At 40.9% G+C, this 26,298-nt stretch overlaps 1 protein-coding gene across 1 annotated transcript in view; it reads right to left on the reverse strand.

Annotated features, from left to right (window-relative positions):
- The window catches only part of RET (ret proto-oncogene), a 246,561-nt gene that overhangs the window by 48,608 nt on the left and 171,655 nt on the right, over nucleotides 1-26,298 (reverse strand). The window contains exons 5-12 of the mRNA XM_078642944.1: nucleotides 25,556-25,754; nucleotides 19,707-19,906; nucleotides 15,661-15,916; nucleotides 10,452-10,577; nucleotides 8,058-8,168; nucleotides 4,966-5,085; nucleotides 3,424-3,680; nucleotides 2,543-2,690 (exon numbers count right to left, since the gene is read on the reverse strand). Coding sequence (XP_078499070.1) covers nucleotides 2,543-2,690; nucleotides 3,424-3,680; nucleotides 4,966-5,085; nucleotides 8,058-8,168; nucleotides 10,452-10,577; nucleotides 15,661-15,916; nucleotides 19,707-19,906; nucleotides 25,556-25,754 — 1,417 coding nt within the window. The remainder of the gene's footprint in view (nucleotides 1-2,542; nucleotides 2,691-3,423; nucleotides 3,681-4,965; nucleotides 5,086-8,057; nucleotides 8,169-10,451; nucleotides 10,578-15,660; nucleotides 15,917-19,706; nucleotides 19,907-25,555; nucleotides 25,755-26,298) is intronic.

Genomic DNA, 26,298 nt, shown 5'->3' on the forward strand with positions numbered 1-26,298 from the left:
AATAAATTAATTTAAATACATTCTATACATCGTTTTTATTACTTTTATCACTTATGAAATATAATAAATATTTTAGGGCTTTTTAATAGGTTACAAAAATGTTATTTAAATTAATATTTAAATTAATTAAATATTTAATTTACATTTTAATTTATAGTCCTGTAGCATTTTTATTTTGTACTACATTAAAAAAATGTAAAATACATTAATATTTAACATAAAAGTATTTTTAGTATTTTTAAAAGTTTATTCAACTATTTATCTTTTCCCTATACTTTACAAAAGGGAGACTTTCAACTCGGGATGTATGACGTTACAACGCATACTTTTACAACGCATACCATTACAACGCATTTTTTACAACGAATTTTTAAAAACTACCATTACAACGCATTCCATTACAACGCATACTACCTTTACAACGCATACCATTTCAACGCATAACATTACATTGCATGTATGGTAAGTATTGGATAGTGTAGGGGTAAAAATTACTATTCTAACTCCTGGGGGGTGCAACAGTAGGGTAAGTGTTGGATAGTGTAGGGGTAAAAATTACTATTCTAACTCCAGGGGGGTGCAACAGTAGGGTAAGTGATGGATAGTGTAGGGGTAAAAATTACTATTCTAACTCCAGGGGGTGCAACAGTAGGGTAAGTGTTGGATAGTGTAAGGGTACTATGCGTTATAATGTTATGCTTTGTAATGGTATGCGCTGTAATGACATGCGTTATAGTGGTATGCGTTGTAGTGTCATGCGTTGTAATGGCATGCGATGTAATGGATGTTGCGTTGTAAAAGTTTCGTTGTAATGGTAGTACGTTGTAAAAGTTGCGTTGTAAAGGTTGTTTCCCTTCAACTCGGTGGCGGGCAGCTCTGCCTATGTGTGAAAAGTTGTAACCTTGCTCCACACTTCAGTTTCTTAGGGTGGTGACATGTACATCTACACTTTGTAATACATTTACACTAATGAATGGTGAATATGCAAAAGTAGTACATTCATTACAAAGTATAAGAGTAAACTTACACATGCAGATTTTCTTATGTGTAAGATTACTTTTGAGATAGCCCCCATGGTGTCGAAAATATCATTTGCAAAAATATTGCCACATTGAATTTAATAACAGAAAATATGCACCTGAAGTTCAATATTTTTAAAATAATTGATATTCAAGGCACCATACTTCTGTCAGATAATATTTTTGCTAACAATATTCTGACATATAATCTCTTAATTGTCTTCCATTAATGAAACTGTATCTTAACTCGGCCCACAACAGTATTAAGCTGAGCTTGTTATGTTTGGGAATAGGAGACTGGGTTTGAAGCACAGCAAGGCCTCATTTTAATTCTGCATTGTGTGGATATTTTTCAAAGACCTTCCCAAGGATTTTTTGCACATTAGAACATTACTTGGTTTGATCAAGTGTTTAATTTACTGACAAATATGAATTCCTTCTGTAACTTCTGATGGAGGATGAAGATGAAGTGACAACAGGCAAACATGGGTTCCTTTGCAGACTCTGATATAGCATGATGAAAATTATTTGAAAGTGAAAACAAAGGCAGCTGTTACATAAACAAGGGATGTTATGAAACTAGGGCTATAGCAGGGTGGAATACTCAACAGGTAAATCATGAGCTGTGTCTGTTTTGCAAATTATTTAAATAGAGATTGAAAGTAGATAATGGAACTATGAATCAAGGCAATATTTTGAGCTAGATAAAATTCCTGCTTATTGTAATAATGTGTACAATAGTTGTAGATTCATTATGAAGTTTATATGCAACAGCACAATAAGATGTATATTCTGATATCCATTAATGCCCTTGCACTTTTGCATAATGTGATGCATTTTATCATGTGTGTGATTTTACTTTTTGTAAATATGGAGCAATGGATTGGTTTTAACTTATTTTATGCTGATGTATACTTTTATGGCTGTGTTTCAGCCGAATAAAATCTTCTGAATCTAAATCGAAATCTGTGTATTCATTGGATATGTATAAAATAGAATGAATCATAGAAGAAACAAGGAAACTTGCCATAGTGCTCTGCGACCTCAATTACAGAGGAAATGAAAGCCCAAGCTTATGAGTGTGTCAAAAAGATAGATGATCAATATTATGCATGTACTGTAGGAGAGAGCTATTAAATCTAGTAACAAGATAAGAACAAGAAGTCCTTCGCACTCATCTTTTTGAATCAAGGATTACTTAGCTGATTTGCTGAAGGGGTTCATAAAATTGAAATATCTTTTTTCCATAATTTAGTTGCAAATGTCATATAAATTCTCAGATTCTGATATGACTTCCCATAAATATAGACTGGATCTCAGGGAACCTTGTGGCTCCATAGCCAAATTCAACTGTTATGTCTTTGCCCTTTGAGTTATTGTAAGTGTAGTATTTCATATGTTTCTACCGTAGGTCACCCTCAATTGGACTGATAATTATTGCTCACAAGTTCCTATCAGCAAGTGCACCTCTACAATATCAGATGAAAACACAGGGGTCTATGCAGCTTGCCATGCCATAGTACCTTTCAGCATTTTTACAGCCACTGTGGTATAGCCAGCTTTTCCCTTTAGCCTAAAAGCGGTAGCCTTCACGACTTTGCCGAATTCTCCTTCGCCCAGTGTTTTTCCCAGCACCAGATTCTTCCGGGGGAATTCCCACTTTGGATCTTCCTGGTTATAATGGAGAAAAAAGGAAACTTTTAGAGCAAAACTAGTAGGTGAGGTCTTTACCTGAAAGACAGTTGTGTTAGAATTGTTCAGATATGTCTGAGATGTAATGTTTCATTTTGGAGTTTTCTGTTTATAATTCATTGCAATCACTTAAATTGTAGATTTGTTTGTGTGCAATATGCTAAGTAGGCTCTTTAATTCATGACATACTCAATCTTATATGATCAAAAATATACTTTTCTGAGTTGCAATTTAATATTTTATCAATTTATTTAACCATATTGGAGCTAAATTTAACGTGTTTCTTTTTACCAATACCACACATACCCTCCCCGTCCCTTTTTCCTTTTGACTATGACACATAATCCCTCTTCCTTAGCATAAGGCGTTACACTGATTAAGTTGTGCTACTGTCTATTGATATTGCAATCAATTAAGTTGTCAAAGATCTCTCTGATATGATTTCAATAGTTTAGAAATACAGTTGCATTTTAGCATGGACTTAAGCCTTACATGAGCCACAGATTATCATATACAATGATCTTCCTGAAATCAATTTCCCAAATATTAGATGACAGCTTTGCCCCTCAAACCTATCTTTTTTATGGAAATTTCCCTTGGTGATTGTGTTTGAATTCTAATGATTTTACACTTTCTAGGTTTATGCCTAGACACACAACTAGTAATTGTTATTTTGTGGGTGAACGTTCTGTAGAATGAAAATTAATCTCACAGGTATCTTAAATGTGTCAACTGAGATCTGGTTCTCCATGGAGTCTAGTGAAGGCCGGCGGACGTTAGTAGATGAATAATTGATGGGGTATGACTGTGCTGGTCGCCTGAATGTCATTTCAGCAGAGGCGATTGGTGGTTTGGGTGAGTTCTTGTGATATCGGTGGATGAAATAAGAGGAGAGTAGTACAGAGATGATGAAGGACAGCAGGACCCCTCCAGCAATCACTGTCTTACACATATCGTCGCACAATCTCTCTGCACATAGAAAGATAGAAACAAACATTATTAAAAGTAGGAATAATGTCTATGTGTATTCCAATTAAGTGAGAACAGGGCCTACCCATGCATAACAAACGGATGTATGACGGTACGACGCATACCGTCACAACGCGTGCTTTAGCAACGCGTCCCTTACAACGCAAGTCGTTACCACGACTTGCGTTGGGGGCGCGGATTGAGAATAGTATCATTTACTATTCTAACACCAGTCCCCGTGGACACTAGGGAAGGTGTTGGAATAGTAAATATACTATTCTTAATCCTCTAGCGCCCTCCAGCGCAAGTCGTAGTTACGACTTGCGCTGCAATGGACGCGCTGTTAAATCTTTGCGGAGTAAAATCCGCTTGGTAAAGGATGTTTCCCATAACAAACCACTTTTATTTGCACACATACTGTCAAGTAATACAGTTTAGCACAGTCTGCTCATGCTAATATTGCTGTACCATTGACCACCCTGAAGTTAAGAGAATTTGTAGTTTAGACAGTTGATGGGCATTTAAATAAACATCAATTTTAATTAAATAGTGCATCAAACGAATGCTATTAATCAGTAAATATTCATTATGAAACATGCACAAATGCACCATACTGAAATTAAATGTCTAATTTTAATGAAGTACTATGTTAACATTGGCAATCAACTAGGTCACTGATGCGTATATTAAAGTCTTGAATATTTCATGTGAGGTACAGTGGGAAAAAATGTCATGACATTATGCCATGGATATGTGAGGATGATGTATTTTGAACAATCACACTTTTTTTTAAATGGCACATTAATACTGAGATACAATGCTGATCTGAACACATTATTACTTCTTCCCAAAACATCATGTGACAGCTACAATCAGGTATCAAATATGTCTCTATGTCACCCCACAGGGACATATATGAAAACATTGAGCCCCAGTTCCACATGCCCTTTCCCCCAGACATTTTTGGTTTACTTCTTTTACCTGAACCTCGAGATATCCTGTTCTCCAGTTGATTGGGCCATGGCAGGAAAGGAAAGAATTAAAAAAGCTATGGACATATCCCTTAAACTACATGGACCTTTCTTAATACACTAAAACATTCCTAAGGTTTAAAGTGTAATTTTGAATAGGAGTCATTCCTCTTTTGACACTTTTTCTGTCTAGACTTTAACTTTTGTGCTGGTATTGCTGCCACACTTATGACTGCACACTTACTTTCATCTGGATAAGCAAACCTTATGTATTTGCCCAGAGTTGTGCCAACATATAAATGGAGGCAACATACCTTCAATGTCGACCTTTTCACAGTAGCATTTGTCTTGCGGGAAACAGTAACAAGTGCCATGGCCAGCCTTGATTCCCATCATGTCCACTCCATGCTCATAGCCGCCAATGACTTTTTCCTCTAATAAAAGAGAAACACAGATATTGAGAAGGGAGAGTATGGGCATTGTCATTCAATGCATGTGTAAAGCATCCATTGCACATCTCAGATTATTAGCTACAAAGGGAATTTTAATCCCCCTCTAAATATGTGTCAGGATATGTTATACATGGATTAGGATTCATTAGGGTGGAGATTTAGAATACAGCCAGTGAACATTTCACATTATGGCAGTAAAGTACTTCAGAAGTAAGAATGCTTGCTTTCTGAATTGTCCAATTACCAATGTAATTTAAAATGTTGTTTGGTTGGAAAGCCACCAACTAGTTTTTTAATTTAATTTAATTTATGCAGAGACATACATCTTGATTTGGAGAACTGCTGTGTTGTTTCTATAGGCTTCACACGTTGTAAGGCAGTCTCACTCAAGCTCAATCTCAAAAACCAAATAGACTTTCCTGGAATAAGTAGTTTGTCCAGCATCAATGGTTCAACAGTTTGTTCCAGCATCAATGGCCCAACAGATTTTATTGGAGTCTCACTTCTGACCATCCTCAAGGATCATATAGACCATAATGTAGTCTCACATTCTGGAAATATCATTGTTTGTTTCAAATATTGTATTTCATCCAAAGTCCCAATATAACTAACCTGTGTAGGGACTGATCATGTGGAGACTGGTGTAAGGGGACTAGAATTCATTGGGCCAGAATGACTCATTTCAGCCTGTAATTCATCTGCTGCACCATGGTATTCTTGGATGTTTTTCTGATTTTTAAATAATGTGTGCCAACATAATGCACTATTTTGCACACATATGAAAATAGTGCACTTTGCAGAACTGTATTTTCCTGTATTTGATTGAAAGAGGCCCAAACTAGGGCGAACTTCAATTTTGGATCCTAATGCATCCATGATGTGTGCACTTCTATATTGACATGCTGCTCTCGAAGAATGCCGGTAGAGGTTTCCATTTTCTTTGTAATATTATCAAGGACCTTCACCTGAGCCACTGTAAGCCTAGTCATAATCTGAGACTTTCATTGTTTTGAGTGTAATTAGATTTGTATTGACATATCCAATGGCAATAGGACAAAAGGGGTTATATTTACATTAATTTAGGGGATGGTGCTGTGGTGAGGTAAGATGATGCCACATTACATTTTGCTTTCTGATTTTTTAATTCTATCAGCTTATGCTGACAGTGAAATTTTCACACTATACTTTGCTATATAAGGGCTCCATTTGGGAGGTGAGCCAAGTCTGATTTGCTCTGACTTAGAGCGCAGATCCTTGTTTGTCTGTCTCTTACTTAGGATTTAGAATATTTTCACTCTGAGACTTGACTTTATGTCATTCTCTCTGCTGCATTTGATTGAGCCCTATGCTAATTCCCTATATTGATTTACCATGCATTTTGACCAACCATGATTTTTGCCTCCTGTATTGCATCTTTAAATTACTTAAATTCAAATGACGACTTACTTAATTGATCTTGAGCCTTCTTCAATCTTATGACTTATTTCTTCATTGCTTATTTCTTGATGATTTTCATTCTGCTAGGGACACATTACCTAGTCTATTCCTGATCACCATTCTACAAAGATGCTTTATCTATTTTCTAATAGATTATCAAAAAAAGAGTCAACAGTATTGTACAGTGAGCGAGACATCGTATGAAGATTCATGCCAGATGTAATTTGTTATTAAGAGGAGTGATATCCCTTCCAGGAATACCTATGCCTGACTTGTGACTGAAACCTTAACAGTTAATGGTTGTTCACACTCTAATTACAAAACGTACTTTTGGGATCTCCAAAAGATACACATTAGAAAAGTATATTTGAAGTTTAAACATTTAGAGAATTGCACCTCACCTTACATTTTTGTCACACCATGATGACCTCATTGTTTGGGTCCAGTGATGAGTGTGATTGTGCAAAATATGTTTTAATGGCCCACCTAACTTTGCCTAGTACAGTCAGTCAGTTCTGTTTATAAATGGGCTTATATGGAAATGTTTTGGAAAAAATTGGAGGACACACCCTTAGGGGTAGGCACTGATAAAGGTTTACCACATGTAATGACATTTTCGCTATAGAACCTAATGTTCTCACAGTGTGTATGAAAGTAATGTAAAAACAGAGGTAAGAAGGTCAACTGTGTATGACAATCAATGATATTTGCAATACAATGGTGCTGATAGATTTGTGTTTTTCTGTTTTTATGTCTGCAGGTTTTTCTTTGTGCGTTATGACAGTTTGGCTGAAATGTATGGTGGAGTCATTCAGAAACACATTTTTTAGTGGCAGAACCTTTTAACTTACACATTCACTTGAGAGAAAATGTCTCTGCACATATATAATGTGTGTGGCTCTGTACAGATGATGATATTATATTTGTAATTGAAAGAGGCTGAATACATTGTATCAGAATGTTACATTACGATTGGTCGCTTTGTGACCAATAGCTAACAGGCAGTGCAAGCCTAATTGGAACGGGGCAATGATGGAGAGCCCCTGAATCCCTTGGAAGACAATTGAGAGATTGCAAGCTAGGAAGACTACCCTTTCTTCCCGCAACCAAACAACCGTCTGTCATCTGTTTGAGGGTAGTAAATCTCTCTAGATTTCATGAAGGCTTTCTTTCTTTCACTCTGCAATGAGATAACAAATCAAGCTTTTCCCAGAGACTCAGAAGACTCCTTTTTTATCTGTGAATGGATTTAAACATTACTGGTATTGCGACACAAAGCAGTAGGAGTTAATGGGCATGTAATAGTGGACCCCAGAATTGGTGGCCTTATTTCACATCCATTAGAGGGAATTCATCCTAGCTCATGTAAACCACTACCTTCTTCTCAAAATCAGAGGCTGTGGCTGATTGTGGCTGGTGTTACAGGGGTATTACCCCTAGACTCCCCAACCCATCCCCTCATCAATAATTGCACCTTTCCTTGACCAATATTGTTAAAACATGACCATCTTTCATACTTGTACAATCCTGCGGGCATATTGCGGGATCTTTGCTCTCAACATTGTCACAGGTTCCATCAGGGCATGTCTGCAGACTTGGCGTGCAGGTAGAATAGTTTGTGCTGATACCTGCAAGGAAAGAACCAATTGAGTTTTAAAAAGATGATGCCTCAGAAATATACATTAATAGCACACTTGGCATAAGCATGAAGTGACAACGGGAACTATTCAGTTATTTCAAAGGTTTTAGATAGTGGTCAAATGAATATTATATGAATCTAGACTCAGGAAAATGAGTGTAAATAAAGCACTAGTAATTTACTCAGGCACAAAACACTCTTAATCCAGACTTAGCAACATTGACGATGATTGATCATTATTAAAGTAATAATCTATGGTGACGTCAAGGTCTTTGCTTAAAAACGATAATTATTACATTAGGCAACTGAAATAGTTACAACTAGTCCTACCAGATGCTTGCAAACTCTTCCTCCGGCCTTTACTTCCAACTGGCTACAAGAATCACAGTACAGGGATTGCTCACTAAAAGAACATTCAACAGCTCTATATCACAATACATCATCACCACAATGATATCGGCGTATGATACTAGCCTTATGGTGTCACATTGACGCATGTCGGTGGTGGGCTCCCAGCTCCCTCTGCGCTTGTACGTGCAGGGCTTAACCTCCCAGCTCAAGGGATTGGCTTGGGGCAGTCAGAATTGTGTCACTGTTCAAGCATGTGCACGTAAAGGAGGGAGCATCCCTGGGAGCTATAAAGTTCATAGATTGAGGGATTTTAATCTTCGCCCGCTGCCCCCGGACGTCTCCCAGACCTGAAGTGCACCATCGTAGTAAAAGTCCACTCACCATGATATCTGTAATTTCCAGTAGGGGAATAAACATGCAGAAACATAGTCTAGGCAAGACTGTTTTTTTTTTGAGTCAGCAATCTGAGGTCTACAGTTTCTCTTTTGGACTTAGGGGTGTGCAGGGGCGAGTATTTCTCAGGCTGATTAGTAAGAGTAGTGGGGCACTTTACATCCCACAGCTTAAGACGTTAACTCCTTACACATGTAATTTTGCCTGACAGCATGGGATTCAGAAAAGTTATTACTTTTGAGAGACAGAGTACAGGGGTGACAATAGTCCTGTTCTATTCGTCTCCAGGGGAGGACAACAAAAAGGCAAACAGGGAAGATCACGTCATAGATGTGGCTTCTGTGGATGGCTATCCACGATCTACTCGTACACGTGTTTGAGGGCAGTATGGCATTGCCATCTTAGACAATCAATTTCAATTATCAGGCACGTAGGGTTAGGGATTTAGAATATCTTTACTTGGCTAATTTAAAACTTTTCAACTGATGTAAATATTATTTAAAGTTGTTGTTTGTCAATCATCAAATAGTATTGAATTATGTGACATTTGGATGACTGTTAACAGGTTTGTGTTGTAAAATAAAGGAGTGTTTTTATTGTTTTTGTAACTAAATGCAGCCCATTTTCTCCAAAGCTATACGATCTGGGCCTGTATATTCGTTCAGGGGAAAACAGGGGCTAACACATCTTTGGCCTGTGTTGGAACCGAATTGCTAGGACAAGCTTGGAACTGAGGTAGTTCAACCAGCCACTCCTGCTTTAACACCTTGAAATTGCTCCACTAACTTCCAGGCATGCAATGTGCCACACTAAGAACAAAGACTTCTGGTAAATGCCTAAGTATCCCATAAACATGACACACAGTTACACACTTTCAGGGGATCTCAGATAAAGCCACTTTTGACAATGTTCCAGACAAATTCAGGTGGATCAAAGATTCACACCTATCAAGATACATGGTGCACAGCCCTGGAGTGACCTGGACTCATCACAGAATTACATAATATCCAGATCGGCCCCAATGACAGCAAGATTCAGGCAAGACTTTGAACCTATTGCCTCCACATCCCCGTGTGCCCAGAAAGGCTTGCATCCATCTCAACTCGTACTGTATAGGGAGCGCCACTGATATTCCACAAGGCAGCTACACACTGAGGTATGTGATATGGAAAAGTGTCTTAGTCTCTGCTAAAGGATTTCAATGGGAAGAGTTTATCAAACATGCAATACAATGGATGGAAATATGAGTGAGAGGTGTATCAAGAAAGGCATAACATCTAGTCAATGTTTTCCAAATGCTTTTATATAAACAGCCTCTGTGATGGACAGCTTGGCCAGCTCCTGAACTTTTTTCACAAAGAATTAACTCATATTCACCTTGAGGGCTCATTTGGATGCCCCTTGCCTCTCATGTGCTGTTTATGTTTAGGCAGTGACATAAAATCAACAAAAAACACTAAACAACATCATTAGCAATGCAGTCGGGTATCTGAGAGGAGCATGGGAGTTGAGTTGAGGGAGTCCTTACCTTTGCCATCACCTTGTCTCCATTGGCACCTTCCAGTGAGTGTCCCCAAGCCACCACATTCCTCACACTCGCCACGGTGCCTACTCTCGGAGCAAGAGTAGGGGCATTCCTCTTCCTTGTTCATGGCTGCGGGAAGGAGCAGAGAGCCTTTAAAGATACTTTGAGAGCCCAGAGCTCTAGATTTCTGGACTCTGGTCCAATCCAACCTATTGAATAGCCTTCCAATAGCCCAATAATGTTACTATGTTTGGCACTCGAAATACGATCGATATCCTGTTGTTTCCTCCTACTACATTTTAGAAGAAACCCTTTCAATTAATTCAAGAACATTTAATTCAATACAAATTAGAGAAGCACATTTAAGAAACAAATATACATTAGGGTGAGGGGTTTGCTCAGTTTTAGTTTAGTTTCAGGAGTGGGCCCTCTCCTTTTCAACATGGAGACCGATAATAGGATATTTGTTTCCCAGAATCCCAAGCCCTTCCCAGAATGCGTTGCATTCTCCATTCCTACCACCATATGGCCCTAAATGGCTGCCTGGTTAGTCAAGTGTTTGAGAACAGAATCGAGTCTTTCTGGGCTGTCTGTGGGCTGGCATCCCTTCCTCTTCACTGGTCTTCCTAGCACTATGAGTGCCCGTCCCATCCCATTATGGAGGTCCATAGCAGCACACTTGTTCACTGCACCCTTCTGGTGTGCAGGAGAGCTCGCTTCAGGGTTCTGACGGAGGAAGGTGTCAATCTCATGTGTAGTACCATCCATCTGTTGTCCCTAAGCACGTTCTATGAATTTACAGATTGCTCAGTTCTTGACTGATCTGGGCAGCTAATGTCAATGAACCAATTGTACAATGGTTTAACCCCTCCGCTGCGCTAAACGTTCCGCGCTGATGCGGAACATTCTATTGCGCTCGCGGGGCCGCGACATCCAGCGGACGTGCGCAGCGACATCCAGCGGACGTGCGCAGCACTACCGAGGTAGTGCACGTGACGTCCGCTGAACGTGCGCAGCACTGAAAGGGTTAATGAGGTATCATATTCAACAATTTACTGGCAAATATGGCCCTTTATATTTTGGGGCTCGCCGTTTATATTTCGATTATTATTGTAGCCAAAATCCTAACTGATAATTGAGTGGAAAACAGAGTCTATATATCTGATTTATGCAGTATAAGTAAGGCTCACAGTTTTCTTTTTCTTTTTTACAGATTTTTACTCATAAATACAGGCAGAGGCCAATCTATTTAGCTGTCAGTATTTATTTGTTGAAACTTTAAGATCTTGTTATGGTTGTCTGTTCATACTGTCAATCTGATGGCTGTGCAAATGGCATTTAAATGGAATACTACTTCCTGAGAGAATTTGAATAGCTGCAGGTGGGCAGGCGTGCTCATCCTACAATGCTAATGTTGTTAGGTGGGTGTGTTGGTTCCTTCTATTTAAGTACATCGTACAACAAGTATGGGTATACATCTATCAGAAAAAATATACAAACATATTCTAGACAAAAACTATGTTTACCTGCCAAAACACACACATGGATAAATGTAGTAGTCTGGAACATCTAGCAGGTAATGTTGTTATACCTTAATATTGTAGCCAAAATATCAAGGACCATGGGGCACATGCATCAAGGTAAATTGCATTCGCAAATGGTGCGTATCGCAAAAATTCGGCCGTTTGCGAAAGCAATTTCCTTTTTTGGGAGGCAACATGTTTTTTTATTTTTTCGCAATTTAAGGAATCGCAATTATGTTGCGATTTCTTAAATTGCGATTACATTTAAGAAATCGCAATTTGCGATTTCTTAAATGCAATGCATCACACTTTAGAAATTAAGAATTCGCAAATAGGGAGCGGTAAATTACCATGAAGTTCACCTTCATGGTAATTTGCGAAAACTTTGAAAAATGCACAAAAGTGCATTTTTCAAAGTTTCATTTTACACACACACATGCCCTTGGGGCATGTGTGTGTGAAAAATGTTCTTAAAGTTAAATTTCAGGGGTGAAGCGGGGGTCCTTTGGAATAGCATTCTCATTTTGCGATTCCTTAATTGCGAATCGCAAAATGAGAATGGCTTCCCATTCATTCCTATGGGCCTCTAGGCCCATAGGAATGAATGGGAAGGGATTCCTTAATTGCGATTCTCAAATTGAGAATCGCAATTAAGGAATTTTAAGAAATCGCAAAATAAATTGCAATTTCTTGATGCATAGCCGTTTGCGATTCCTTAATTGCGATTCCTTAATTTTCGCAATTAAGAAATCGCAAACGGCAACAATGATGCATGTGGCTGAAAGTTATCAAAGGGTAAGCGCATATAGGGATTTGCTACTCTTAAATCTACATCTACATAACTTGAAGATACATATATAACATCAAGGTACATAGATGTGGAGTTAGGTATGGACAATCTATTATACTTATCTGTAAACATTTTGGTCCGTGATATTGGGTAAATATAAACAGGAAAAAAGTGAATGCCTTGAAGCTGGAAGCCCTTATTAGAGTACTTTAATGTTGGTGTACTACTGGGAAGTCTGATGCTGGCAGGACTCGGGCTGAGGCTGCCATTAGAAATGCCCTGGAGGATTTGGTGATATTTATTAAGCGCAGTGAAATACGATGCCCTGAGGTTCATCATTCACAATGCACAATGAATATAAGTTTGCCCATAAAAGTTGTCATAACATGCAGATTTCGATTGTTTCCCAAATGTACTGGGCAGTGTCCCTTATGAAATTGAAGCCTGTTTGGCTTACTGAAAGTTAAATGGGCGGGGGGAATCGAGAGAGTGCAAACGTGATTGCACCACTTCCAACCTCCAGCCCTGCGCAAATAGGTGTCTGCACATAGATCGTCATTTAATGTGGCTGTCCTCGGTGAAGCCTTTGGAGAGTTGTACAGCCTGTGAGGATGGTCAGATCACCACCTTCCTATCCCCTTTCACCTGGAGCAAGGCGCTCGCCCCCATCTTCCAAGTAACTCCCTTAGATACTGGGCCATCCACCAATGTATTTTTTTTTGTGGAGATTTATTTAGCGTGAAGTGGACCCGAAGGTATCAGAGCGCATCACATGAGCACCAGTTACATTACAGACGGACACATTCATTATTGTTAGGCACTGGGGAGATTAAGTGAATTGCCCAGAACCCGGTTCCCCAGCTCCAAAGTCGACCGCCCTAGCCGTGGTTGGGATTGAACATCCTTTGGCAAGGCTCTTGTTTTTGCAGTTATGCTATGGGGCCATTCCTCTCCGTCTTTTACAACCAGATAGGCTAAAGTCCCCAGTGCTGATGAGAAGCGGTGCCCAACTTGTGGTGCTCCCAAGGAGATCTTAACACCTTGGCTGCTTGAGATATTTGCCTGCTGTGCTGGACCATAATAGAAATTGGTGTGGTCATGACGAGCTCAGCTTGTCATGAGCACACGAGCACTGTGCCTCATGACGAGCTGAGCTCGTCATGAGCACAGAAGGGGTTCAAGCATGTTTTGTTTTTCTACCCGGCATATGAGAGTAGCAGGCGATGTTGGATATTACCGCTGTGCACTAGAGAATGTAAGTTTGCCCTAAGGATACTTAGTACTGATCTTAGTAAGCCATTCCTTTTTGCACTAACTCGTTATGTATTGGTTATGCGGAAAGTTAGGGCAAAGCTCTGCATGTTATCTGGGAACCTACCCATGGTGGATGTAGTGATGTGTAAAGCTGTATTTCCTACGTTCAGTCCTGGATCTTAATGCTTGATTTTCCTGATATCTTCCCTCATCCTCTGCTATATTACACCTATTAACTAACAGTTTCTTAATTATTGAAACTTTTAAATATCAAAAAAATAACACAAATCTAATATCTATATAAGGTAACTGTACATAGGTAAGTATAGGTTTACTCTACTGAACTCCACATATATGTACATTGACTAAGGGGCCATTTACGATGGTGGTCATAAAGCCTCCAGAAGCTTTACGATCGACATCGTCGGTTTCAATTTCGACCAGCTGATTACGATACAGTCGATGATAATTGAATCCAGCCGGTCATTCCGGCTGGTTTCTAACGTGCTCAAGGAGCCCGTCGGCCAGTGGGAACCAGCCTGTAATCCAAATGGTCAGCGGTTTACGCTTCCAGATCACGAATCACAGTTTCCGGCATGGTTTCCATGATCGCCTTTTGGCCCTAGCAGGGTGCCCTTCCTTTGCGGCCTCCGGTTGGGGGCCGAGGGCGCACCTATGGTCCCCCCTGTTAATCCCTGCACCTTGTGGCAGGCACCTTGAGATGCCTGCCATGGGGTGCAAGGATTAACACAACCTCACTTTTTCCTATGGGAGCATGTACTATGGCCGGATAACAGACATTACACATGCGCCCATAGGGAAATGTGTGAATGAGACCTCACCATGTGCGGTCGCATCATATTCAGGAGGTTGGGGCCGCCAACCGGAAGTTGGTCGGTCCCGCTTCCGCCATGGTGTCACTTGATGGAAACTCCGATCAACATCATAATAGGTCCCTAAATATGCAAGTCTGTATATAGGTAGAAATACAAATATCCAGACCTTTGGAATTATGCGATTCTGTGGCTGCATAGGTTTGCTGCATTTGCCACATAATCAATCATCTGTTGCATACTTTGAATATTTTAACCAAAACAAATGGTTTTGTAGGACAAACGGATCTAAAGTTACCACAAATGAAGCAACATGTGTTCCTTTACAGTAGAAGGCCCTTCCCGAAGTCTGAATGGTCACCTCTCAGTAGCTTATTGCTGTATTTGAGTATTAAATAGGTTTTCCAGGGGGAAGCCTTTGCTAAAATAGTGTTAACAAGTGTAAAAATTACAAATTAATGAATTAATACTGTCACAAAATGTCTAGGATTACAGTGTATAATTTGCCTTTTCTTGCGGCATAATTTAGTCAACTCGGCCACATCATTTTATCACTTTCTAATGCATAATTCCAGTGGCCCTGCATATATCACATGTGCACATTTATAGATAATGTTGCAAATATTTTTATATTCTATATTCTGATATACTACTCTTGTGTAATTCTGCGGTCTAGTAAATCCCTTCTGCTGTCCTCAGTAAAACTAAAGCTATCAAAACCAAGATATCAAACACAGATGAGATTGAACCAGTCAGGGAAGATAATAAAGAATGCAAAAAACACAGAATGCCAAAGAAATGCCAGGACGTACGCATTCCCTCCAGCAGTATTGTAATCTGGGTTTTGACGTTCCTCTTGGTCGACTTGTCGGCGGCCTGGACCATGTACTGTAGCTCCTGTCCTTTGTAGTTGTGCAGTGCAGATGAGTTGTACACGTAAAGGGTTGCAAAAGTATTTTCTCGCCCCTGGAGAAGACCCACCAGGAAGCTGGCATTCAAGGAGTGCAACTTGTAGGTGATGTTTACCCCAGCAAACTTCATGCAGTTCTCGATGCAGACCCTTCCAATCTGGGCTCATGAACAAAATGGAAAAGACAGCACTCAGAGCCCAGATCAAAGTGATTATGCAACAAATAATTAACTTAATAATAATAATAATAATTCCACATTTGTAAAGTGCACACTTATCACCCATAAGGGTATCCTGGCACTGGGGGCCGTCCATGAGATTAAATGAGCTACTGCCCAGAGTCACTTGATGCTGAGCTGAGCTGCCACCAGTGCCGGGAATCGAACCGTGAACCCCCACTTCAGAGTCAGAAGCTCTGGCCACTGCGTCACATCTCTCCCATGCACCACACCTCTCCCAAATGAGATTTCAGTCTTGGTTCCAACCAACCCTTATTGTGTACTAGTATTCTTATATGAGTCTAAATTCATGACAGAACAATGCAGAACAAACTTTCGGGCATTACAAAGTGCCTATCTGAAATATATAAAACGCAATTCGCAGTTAGCACTGGAAGCACAATGCACATGTGCAAACCCTGGTGAGTCACAAGGGAAAGGGAGTGGCAGAAAGAGTGCCCCACCCCTTACAATAGAAAAGGAAATTATCAATGTCCTGCAACAGCTTCTGTGTTGCAATGCCCTGCAAGGTCGCATGTTGCAGAGCTCAAGCGGTAACAATTTACAAAGCGGAAACGGTTCATCGTGACAGTGATCACTGTGTATTTGGCTGCTTAAGGCCAACCTACATTGGCCCTTAAAGTTTCCGCGTACCCTCTTCAACACGTCTTACAAATGCGCTATTGTTTGTAGCATTGTGGATCTCATCCATTTCAAAAGAGGGGGTAACGCTGCCAGTACGTAAATGCAGATATGAGGGTAGGCGACTGCAGTCTGTTACAGACCTCCATTTTTAGGTCATGACTAGCGTTGCATAAATATAAAAAAACAATGGGGCGACCCTGTGTCCCTAAGAACCTGGGTGTAAATTATAAACAAAAATAATGGTTCTGTCGGGTATGCACAACAATTGTTTTTGTAACAACAATTCAAGTTAAGTTATTATGCAATTCTTCAAACATTAAATGGAACACACACAGGACACTCATAAAAGATCGACAACAATTATATGGGGTATTGCGTTATTTATATAAATTGCATCATTTATATTTACCCACAAGTCGATATAGAGTCTGTCAACATAGTGTGAAAATACAAGGTGATACGTGATTAAGTGACATATTGTGCTCAGGTATAAAGGTGTGTTATGTACAAGGTGATTCTAATATGTACAAGGGAAAAGGGGGGCCAGAGTACCCAATGACTATGCTGCTATATCCAAGTTTGTTTGTTTGCAAGCAAAGCCTTGAACTGAACCGGAAAGTGTTGTCGACGTTTCAACCCAAATATATGCACTATTGATTAGTCAATGCGGGTCTTCATCAGGACTGGGGGAGGAGAGAGGACAGCCTGTGGTTTAATCAGAATGAATCCTAATTGGTAAACCCTTGCTGGAACGTTGAGGTCGGGTCAGCGTGATCACCGCCCCATCATGTTCATTCAAATAATGCTGGCACGCAAAGGCAGGTGAAATCTTAAACACCGCTTCTTGGAAATTTCATAAGCGTGAGGGTGAGGACGAAGGATCAGGTAAATTCATGATGGTTCAAATTATGCTGGCAAGGTAAAAGTGGATGTAATCCTAACTAGCCCTTCTTGTAATTTTCATAAGCGTGAGGGCGAGGACGAAGGATCAGGTAAGTTCTAACGTGATATCCTTCGTGAGTTGTTTTAGTTCTAGATGGCGATGACAGGCAAACGTACTGTCCAACGCACTGCAGAAAGTCAACCCTGCGCGGCTCGCTCAGTGAGACATATTGTGAGAGAGCAGACTTGAAGCCCCGACCATCGTTTTCATTGGGTCGCGTCAGCGTTTATGCTAAACGCTGGCTTCCCATTGAAAAGGATGCTTTTTGGCCACCTACCTTTCTCCCTTTCGTCCGGCCCATCCGGACTGGCTCGTCTTCTTCACAGTTGTCGTGAAGCATTTTCTTGCTACAGTCTAGAGAAGGCGTTTTGTTGTAACCTGAGATTTGGAAGTTGGTAACCATGGTCACAGGTACACACAAGAGAGAGGCGCACAGGTTGTTCACACAAGAGCCCCCTCTTCACAGGTGCGACGAACATTCCCTACTCGCAGAGACCAGGCAGACAGACTGACTGACAGACACCATGCATCAGTTCAGGGGCACCGTGGCCTGCCTCTTGCTCCTCCTCCTCTCCTCTCTCGGCTTCGCCCAGACCAGTATCCCCCTCACCCAGCCGGCAACCTGCGACGCCTGGCAGTTCTTTAACACGGCCACCCTGGAGTGTAGCAGCTGTGGGGTTAACAGCATCAAGAGTGCAGATGGTGAGTGTTTGAGAGAGAGTGCGTGGGTGGGAAGTAGGGTACTGAGTTGCTTAGGTCAAGGTTGCTGATGTAGGAAACCCAGAAACAAAGCTTTTTTCAAATTATTTGCTTTACCTTTGCTTGGCAAAAGGCCATATGTTTTGATCTGCTTGCAGAATGACAAGTCGCATGATACTACTCCAGATTTAAACATGAATCCTATTAAATGGAGTGCGGTTGGTTATTCCCAACAGGGGATTGCGCCAGGGTTGGTTGGGTTCACAATTCGGCCCGGGCAGCCCCAAAAAAGTTGCTCACTTTCGCAGACAGCAACTTTTAGTTAAGATAATGGAGCTAAATGATGATAAACATCTGTTGTTGCTTGTGTTGATGTTTCCCTCTCTGGCTCGCACTTCGAGTTATGGGTTCGATACTTTGCACCCCACATGTGATGTGTAGTGCCGACTGGAGACAGCATCGGGACCACCGGGGGGGGGGGGTGATGGGAGGGGGTCCCGGGCTCCCTCTGCCCTCAAACTGAACTGCTCTCTAACAAGGTCTCCAAATGCTGCGTTTCCGCCATCGTCACCTGGCTTCGCAGCTTTCCTGCTGCAAGCAGCCATGACCGTGTGTGTCACCGCTTCCCACATTAGGAAAAATTGGTCTTCCAGCGAGCACAATACCTGGGAAGAACATTTAATAGGCCTCAAACACAGTTCAAAACTGACTCTAAATGCAATGCGATAGATTTTGCAGTTACAACAAAGTGAGCTATTGCCATTTTGCATTACACCATTTGATTATTGCTTCACGAAGGGGGAAAAAACAATTACATTTACAATGCCAAAAGCTCAGAATAATGTCATTGTGCGACCTATTGCATTGTAAAGGCTTGTTGTACTTGCTGCTGTGCACACTAAGGTGGGAATGAGTACATAAGAGATGGTTCACTGGCCAAGGCTGCACTATGGCTACATAGTTCTGTTTCTAGCTTTATAGGAACTCTGACCAGCGGCTGAGGGCCCACTTTGATGATGGTGGAATCCAGAAATCTTGAGTACAAACTTCGCTATGCAGTGTGATCCTGGGCAAATCATTTGATATCATTGTGCACCTGTCGCCCTTCAGCATTTGAAACTCTTATAAACAGGCCAAATGACAATGTTAAAACAAATAAGACTCATATAAATCCCAGGACCAGGTATGCATATAGCAAGGGTATTAAGAAAACAACATCAACCTACGATTATTATTAATGTATATTTGAGAGCTTGAACCACATTACACAATGGGTCCTGAAGTTGTGTAGTTAAAGAATGATGACCACTTTTGTTATTTAAAAAAATAACAAACATGTAGGCAGATGTGGGTAGCAGGTGGTAACTTATTAAAGTGCCCTATTTTTGCAACTTGTAGACTCATATGCAATAAACACTGTCAAACTTCAGAGGGCGCTCTCACCTGAGCGAAGCGGTCTGCATTCCTGTTTACCGTGAACAAGTATGTCATGTTCGGAAACTGAATGTTGACGGGGAGGATCATGACGTCGAAGAGAAGCCGGACCACGCCGTCGGGGCCTCGGTACTCGGTGTCATTCACCAGCACCTCCACCTTCACCGAGCGGCTTTCCATAGTTGCCAAAGTCCTCTTCAGGACGAGCTCTGCGGAAAGGAAAAGCTGCACTTTACCGATCAGCCTCATAACACAGAGTCAAGTCGCCTAACGCAGGGAGGAGTTACTTTGTTACACACTAAAGTTTGAGTGGAAAGGATTTTGGAAGGGAAGGGAAAGCCTCAAAAATCCTACAGTAGGTTGGAATGATGATGGCTCTGGCCCAGAGGAGTTTTTTGTACAAAGCTTTATTCGAATATTATTATTAATAATCATGGTAAAATTCAAAAGTTAAAAACAGAAGCAATCACAGTAAAAGTGCGTTTAGATCATTTTAAAACATACATACACATTTCATTCTGTACAATGTCCTACAACTATAACAGCTTAATCAATTGATAATTAAAATTCTTCATTAGTAAGACTTTTTCTTAGTCGAAGCGCTCTCTTTAAAAACAGGGCTAACCTCCAAGCAACATGTTCATTCTCTAGGAGCTGGGGTTTTATCAGTGCGAGATGACATTTGCCTCAGCCCCTGAAATCTTAAAAGTGGAAGTAGCCACACTTTCCTTAACATTCAACATTCAATAACATTTACAAAAGAAGACTAAATGAATAGTGGACTGAGTAGATTAGTTGCCACAAGGGCATAATGCTAACTGTCGTGACCAGTCATTCATTTTAGGCAGAGTCACTATTCTATGCACAGTATTAAGCCTAAACCTAAACAATAGCATTCTATCATACGTCCCTGGGACAAATGACAAATATAGCTCCATTCTTAACGTTGTTAATAGTAATTGGTGTTGGCTAACACTAGGCTTAAAAAGTTCTTCTGACAATATTACTGTTTCCAACATGTGTAAAGCCTCCTTTTTAACCCCTTCGGTGCTCATGACGGAACGGTTCCGCCATGAGCGTCGGTTGGCCTGTGCTCATGACGGAACCGTTCCATCATGAGTCCATAGGGCTAATAGAACGTTCAGCACAGCGCAGGAATTTGCGCCGCGCTGAAGAGGTTAAGAACTTTTCTAGAGATGGTCGCGGGGTTAGTGAAATATTCTGGGTGCCCTAAATCTGCCATAAAATCACAGACAAATCTAACCCAGGGAATCTTTAAAGCTCCATCTAATTTAAGACAGTCCTGCAGAATCTCCCTGTTTAGCTGCGTCTTTTCCTTTCACTGTGCCACCACAGTATAGGTTCTACTTTAATAAGATCAGAAATAAAAGAGAGACCCAGCTCCTTGTGGCAATCATGAGAGAAGGTACTACACGGGACTGACAGAATAAATCTTAAAAATGAATTTTCGACTTGTTGCAACATCTTGGTGTTAGCTAGGCCTCACACCCCTGCTCCATACATAACTGATGTAATACATTTAGCTTTATGTATTTGTAGGAGCTCCTCAGGGGGTTTCTTTCCTAATTTCTTTGAGAAAGTTAGAAGGGCTTTAGATGTACGAATAAACACCAATTTGTTTCATGATTATAGTTTGGGCCCATGAGTCATTATAATTAAACTGTACTCCCAGATATGAGAAACTTTTAGTTGAGGCTAGCTTCTGGCCATCCACAAATATATCTCTTCATCTTGCTGGCCCTTGCCCGCATCGCATTACAAACGTCTTAGATATATTAGTACTAAGACGAAGATCCTTCATGAAGACTGAGAAACAGCCAAGGGCCCGTTGAAGACCAATTTGGGTTCTTGCCATTAAAACTGCTTCATCCGCATAGAGAAGAGCTTGGATGGGACGATCAGCAACTTGTGGAAAATCTTGTGCACTTCTCACTAGTGTGTTGCCCAGTCCAATAATATACAGATTAAAAAGGAAAGGGGCCAGCACACAGCCCTGCCTGACCCCCTCTGTACGGCGAAGGTGGCCGTGCGCTCACCCCTACTCCATAATGCACACCGGCTGACGCTCCATTATACAAATATCTTAAAAAGACAATAATGTGTGGGTCAACCCTCAGCTCCTCAAGGATCTCCCATAGTCTGTCATGCCTGACTGAATCAAACACCGCAGTTAGGTCCACAAAGATCAGAAACAATCTACCTTTTTTTGCCCTTGTATATTTCCCGGTTAGCATGGCCAAATTTAAGCACTGCTCCACAGTGCCCAGCCCCTCGCGAAAACCATATTGTAGATCTGAAAAAACCTGTTTTTCGTCGGCCCAATCTTGCAAGCGTTCTAAAATCACCCGACTCACCACTTTAACCATAGAATCAAGCAGGGGGATCAGTCTGTAGAAGCCTGGGATCTCATTTTTTTTAAATGGGGACAATTATTGACTCCCCCCAGGTCTTTGGGAGTTGGGTTTGGCAGCTGGCATTGATGACCTGCGTTATGATCGGCCCCCAAAGAATGATGTTGGATTCAAACAGATCCACAGGAACACCATCTGGGCCCGGGGCTTTGCCCGTCTGACTTAGGGCTAATGCTCTATTTACCTCGTCTAAAGTAAATTTCAGATCAACATTAACATGGTTACTCACTGCACTACCACTGATCGGGGGAGGGGTTATCTGGTCCACTGTATACCTGAGCCAAATGCCTGATCCATTCCTCTTTCGTGATGGCGATTTCTATTGACGGGCAATCTCTGGGAGTTAAAAAAGGTGCCCTCACTGCCCTCCAGAAGGCTGCACTGTCTCTTGACAAAGCTGCTGAGTGTTGGGATTCCCAAGTTTCCTCTCTCATGATACTCTTTCTTTCCTTGATTGCCTGACTATATTCCAGTCTGGCCCTCCTGACATTGTTCAAAACTCTTGGCTGCCTGTGTAGCTCAAGCTTCAAGTTGGAGTATGCTCAGGTACATCTTGTATTGAACGAGCCCATATCTTTGGATTTGTTGCGACGTTGGGCAGACAATAAATTTTTAAGCTCATTAGATATTTCAATATAGGATGCTACGATCCTGTCATGAGGGGCCAGCTCACTTAAGCAAGTGTCAATGGCAGATTTACACTTGTTCACTAGACCTTTTGTCATTGCCATGGGGTCCACCATTGACCATTTCAGAGTATAACCGTTAGTTTTGTCAAGTTTAATTTACTAATATCCGTTGTGATAATCTTGCTTCTTTTTAGATTGTGTAGTGGCAAGTTAACCTTTAAGCATGGGGGTAATGATTGCTTAGAGGGTTATCTCCAACTTCAAAAGAAAGTGCTCTAGATGCATAATTACATGAGACTAAAATGTACTCTATCCTAAAGGGGAAACAACCTTTACAACGCAACTTTTACAACGCACTACCATTACAACTCAACATCCATTACATCGCATGCCATTACAACGCAACCATTACAACGCATGGCACTACAACACATACCACTACAACGCATGTCATTACAACGCATAACATTACAACGCATAACATTACAACGCATAGTACCCTTACACTATCCAACACTTACCCTACTGTTGCACCCCCTGGAGTTAGAATAGTAATTTTTACCCCCACACTATCCAACACTTACCCTACTGTTGCACCCCACCCTGGAGTTAGAATAGTAATTTTTACCCCTACACTATCCAACACTTACCCTACTGTTGTACCCCCTGGAGTTAGAATAGTAATTTTTACCGCTACACTATCCAATACTTACCATACATGCAATGTAATGTTATGCGTTGTAATGGTATGCGTTGTACAGGTAGTATGCGTTGTAATGGAATGCGTTGTAAAGGTAGTTTTTAAAAATTCGTTGTACTGGCATGCGTTGTAATGGAATGCGTTGTAATGGATGTTGCGTTGTAAAAAATGCGTTGTAAAGGTATGCGTTGTAAAAGTATGCGTTGTAACGTCATACATCCATTGTAAAGGCCATACCCCTTCCATTAAAAGTAAAAGGCATTGGTGCTGGAGAGGAAACAAGCTCCTTCTGGCCTAGATGAGTTGTAAAATAGGGCAGGCGGATGTTAGGCATCTGAGGAATTGTCTGGTTTCAAGTTAGTGCTGAATGAGCAGGCATCAGGTCACCTAAATCTGAACCAACATGGCCTCAGGCTTTCAAATGATGCTGTAACCTACTTCTTAAAATAAAGTTTAAAATGCATAGATTTGCTTTGTTTGATTGCAGTGTTGGGGTTGACTTCCACTTACCACGCAACTTACTCACTTAAACACATTCATAGATGGAGAACACATTACATTACAGTTTGCCGTTGGTGTGCTGTCAAGTTTGTGAAAAAGAGTGTGACAAATGCAATACAATGCAGTCTCAGTGTCATGAGATGCCAGTCTTTATTTGTCAAAATTGTCTTAAGTGGCATTGTCTTTAGGGATTGTAACACTTGAGGAAGTGTAGAAATGGCACACCCACCCAGCACACCTGCCACTTGTGCTTTTGAACCCCTCTAATAATGGGCTGAACAAAGTTCAGTGATAACCTTCAACAGTATATACATCTATTATCATATAGGCATGATCTATGTTTGCATTTTTATCCTTACTATAACAAAACTATTGTTTCCTTCAATTTCTTTTAATGTTGTATATTCCAATACCCTTGGCTATATATATTTCCTGTGTAATATTTGATAATTAATATGCAAAATATGTAACAAACTAAATAGTTATGGGATAAGGGCTGCACACAATTTGCGGCTGTGGGTCAAGGCTACTGTGGGGCACTAATGCATGGCTTGTCAATGTTTGGTTCAAGATTCATTTGTGATGTGGTGGGTAGTTCTGATTGGTTGGATGAGAAGCCTCTAGTGCTAATTTTGTTTCTCACCAACTATGGACTTTAAAGTATTCCAAGTGATTCAGCATCACTCTTCTCACAGTTCCAAAAGGTGTTATACTCTTATGCATGTTGTCAAGTTGGGGTGGGAGCTTTGTAACCTGTGTAATAAAGCTAAGTTTATATTTGAATTAATTTCAGTTCATGTATTTAATACTGTTGTGCAGTGATTGATTTGTGCCAGTGCATAATTTGAACCAGTGTTTTCCGGTGCTTGGCACCAGCACTTAACTGTCAGCACCAGTGCTTGAAACAGTCTGCCTCAAGGGGTCGCTGTCTGGCTAATTTAGAGATGGCTACAACAACAATAAATTATGAATTCAATATAAATTACAAAATGACCTGCCACCAAAGCCATTCTTGTAGCTTTGGGAGCCTGAAATAGTCTGAATTGTGCCCTTGTAGGAGTGTGATGGTTAGTAGTTGTGCTGTTACTGTAATTGGCAGCATGGCCGGGGCAATGCGTAGTGCAAGCTGCAGTGGCCTCCTGACGAGACTCCTGGCACTTTTTTGTTTTTTACAAATTAAGCACTGATTTGTACCAGTGGCTGAAGGTGGTGGGCACTGACACTCATTTTTGCGGATTGGACCTTATTTTCTATCATCATACTTTGGACCAGAGTAAGAGAGGGAAAGGCAGAAAATGGATAAAAAGAAGAGAAAGCTTAAAAAAATGTGACAAAAGGAAATAGCAGAGACGAAACATAATCTGCAAGAGTGAGATAAAGAGCAAGGATGTGAAGGATGGGGAATGAAAGAGATATAAGATGGAATAAAGACTAAGCAGCCCTGGTGTGTGGCAGCTGCAGCATTGCCATATGATAGCACTAGAGATAGACTCCTAAGAAAAAATGTGGACACCTGCAATTTTTCTTTCTTTCTTTTCTTTTAAATGCAACAAAATAAGCTCTTGCTTTCATCGAAGACAAAAGTAAAGTTCTTACTGTACTCATGCAGGGTGCCACGGACGAGGCTGCCATTCGGGCTGAATTTTGTTTCTTGGAAACTGTACTCCACACGGAAAGTTTCATTGATCCATGGGTCGGTGCTGTTGATGATTCCAGTGTACTTCTTGCCTTTGTCCAGAGTTACGGCTGTGGTGGTGTCAGCATCGCAAACTGTCAGTGATGCCAAGACCGTTCCCTGCAAAAAAGCAACGACGTGGTCATTATCCAAAGAATGTAAGACAACATCTGAACTCATGGCAGCAAGGAGGTTTAGAGGTGGATGGTCAATCAGGGAAAATGGGAATTTCACTAATAGTTTGGTTCTTTCAAATTTAGCTCTGACTGAGTCAGAGTGAATATTGGGTCAGATACTAAGGGCCATATTTATGAAGGCCTTGCGCCGCCGGTGCGTCACTTTTTCCCATGTTAAAAGTGACGCACCGGCGGTGCAAAGCTTTCATAAATAAGGCCCTAAGTCTTTAGCGAGTAAAAATGATCGTACTGCATGTAACAGAATTTTTGTTCGGTCAAAATCCATGGAGGGTATATGGCTGCCTGGGTGAATGGGTGGACGGATGGATGAGTGAAAGGGTAAATGGATGGATGGGTGAGTGAAACGATCGATAATTGAAAGGGTAAATGGATGGATGAGTGGATGGGTGGGTTGAAGGGTGGATTTGTGAGTGAAAGGATGGATGGCTGAGTAAAAGGGTGGATCAATGGATGAATGAAAGGGATGA

This window comes from Lissotriton helveticus, chromosome 5_1, assembly GCF_964261635.1.
Source record: "Lissotriton helveticus chromosome 5_1, aLisHel1.1, whole genome shotgun sequence".
NCBI lineage: Eukaryota > Metazoa > Chordata > Amphibia > Caudata > Salamandridae > Lissotriton > Lissotriton helveticus.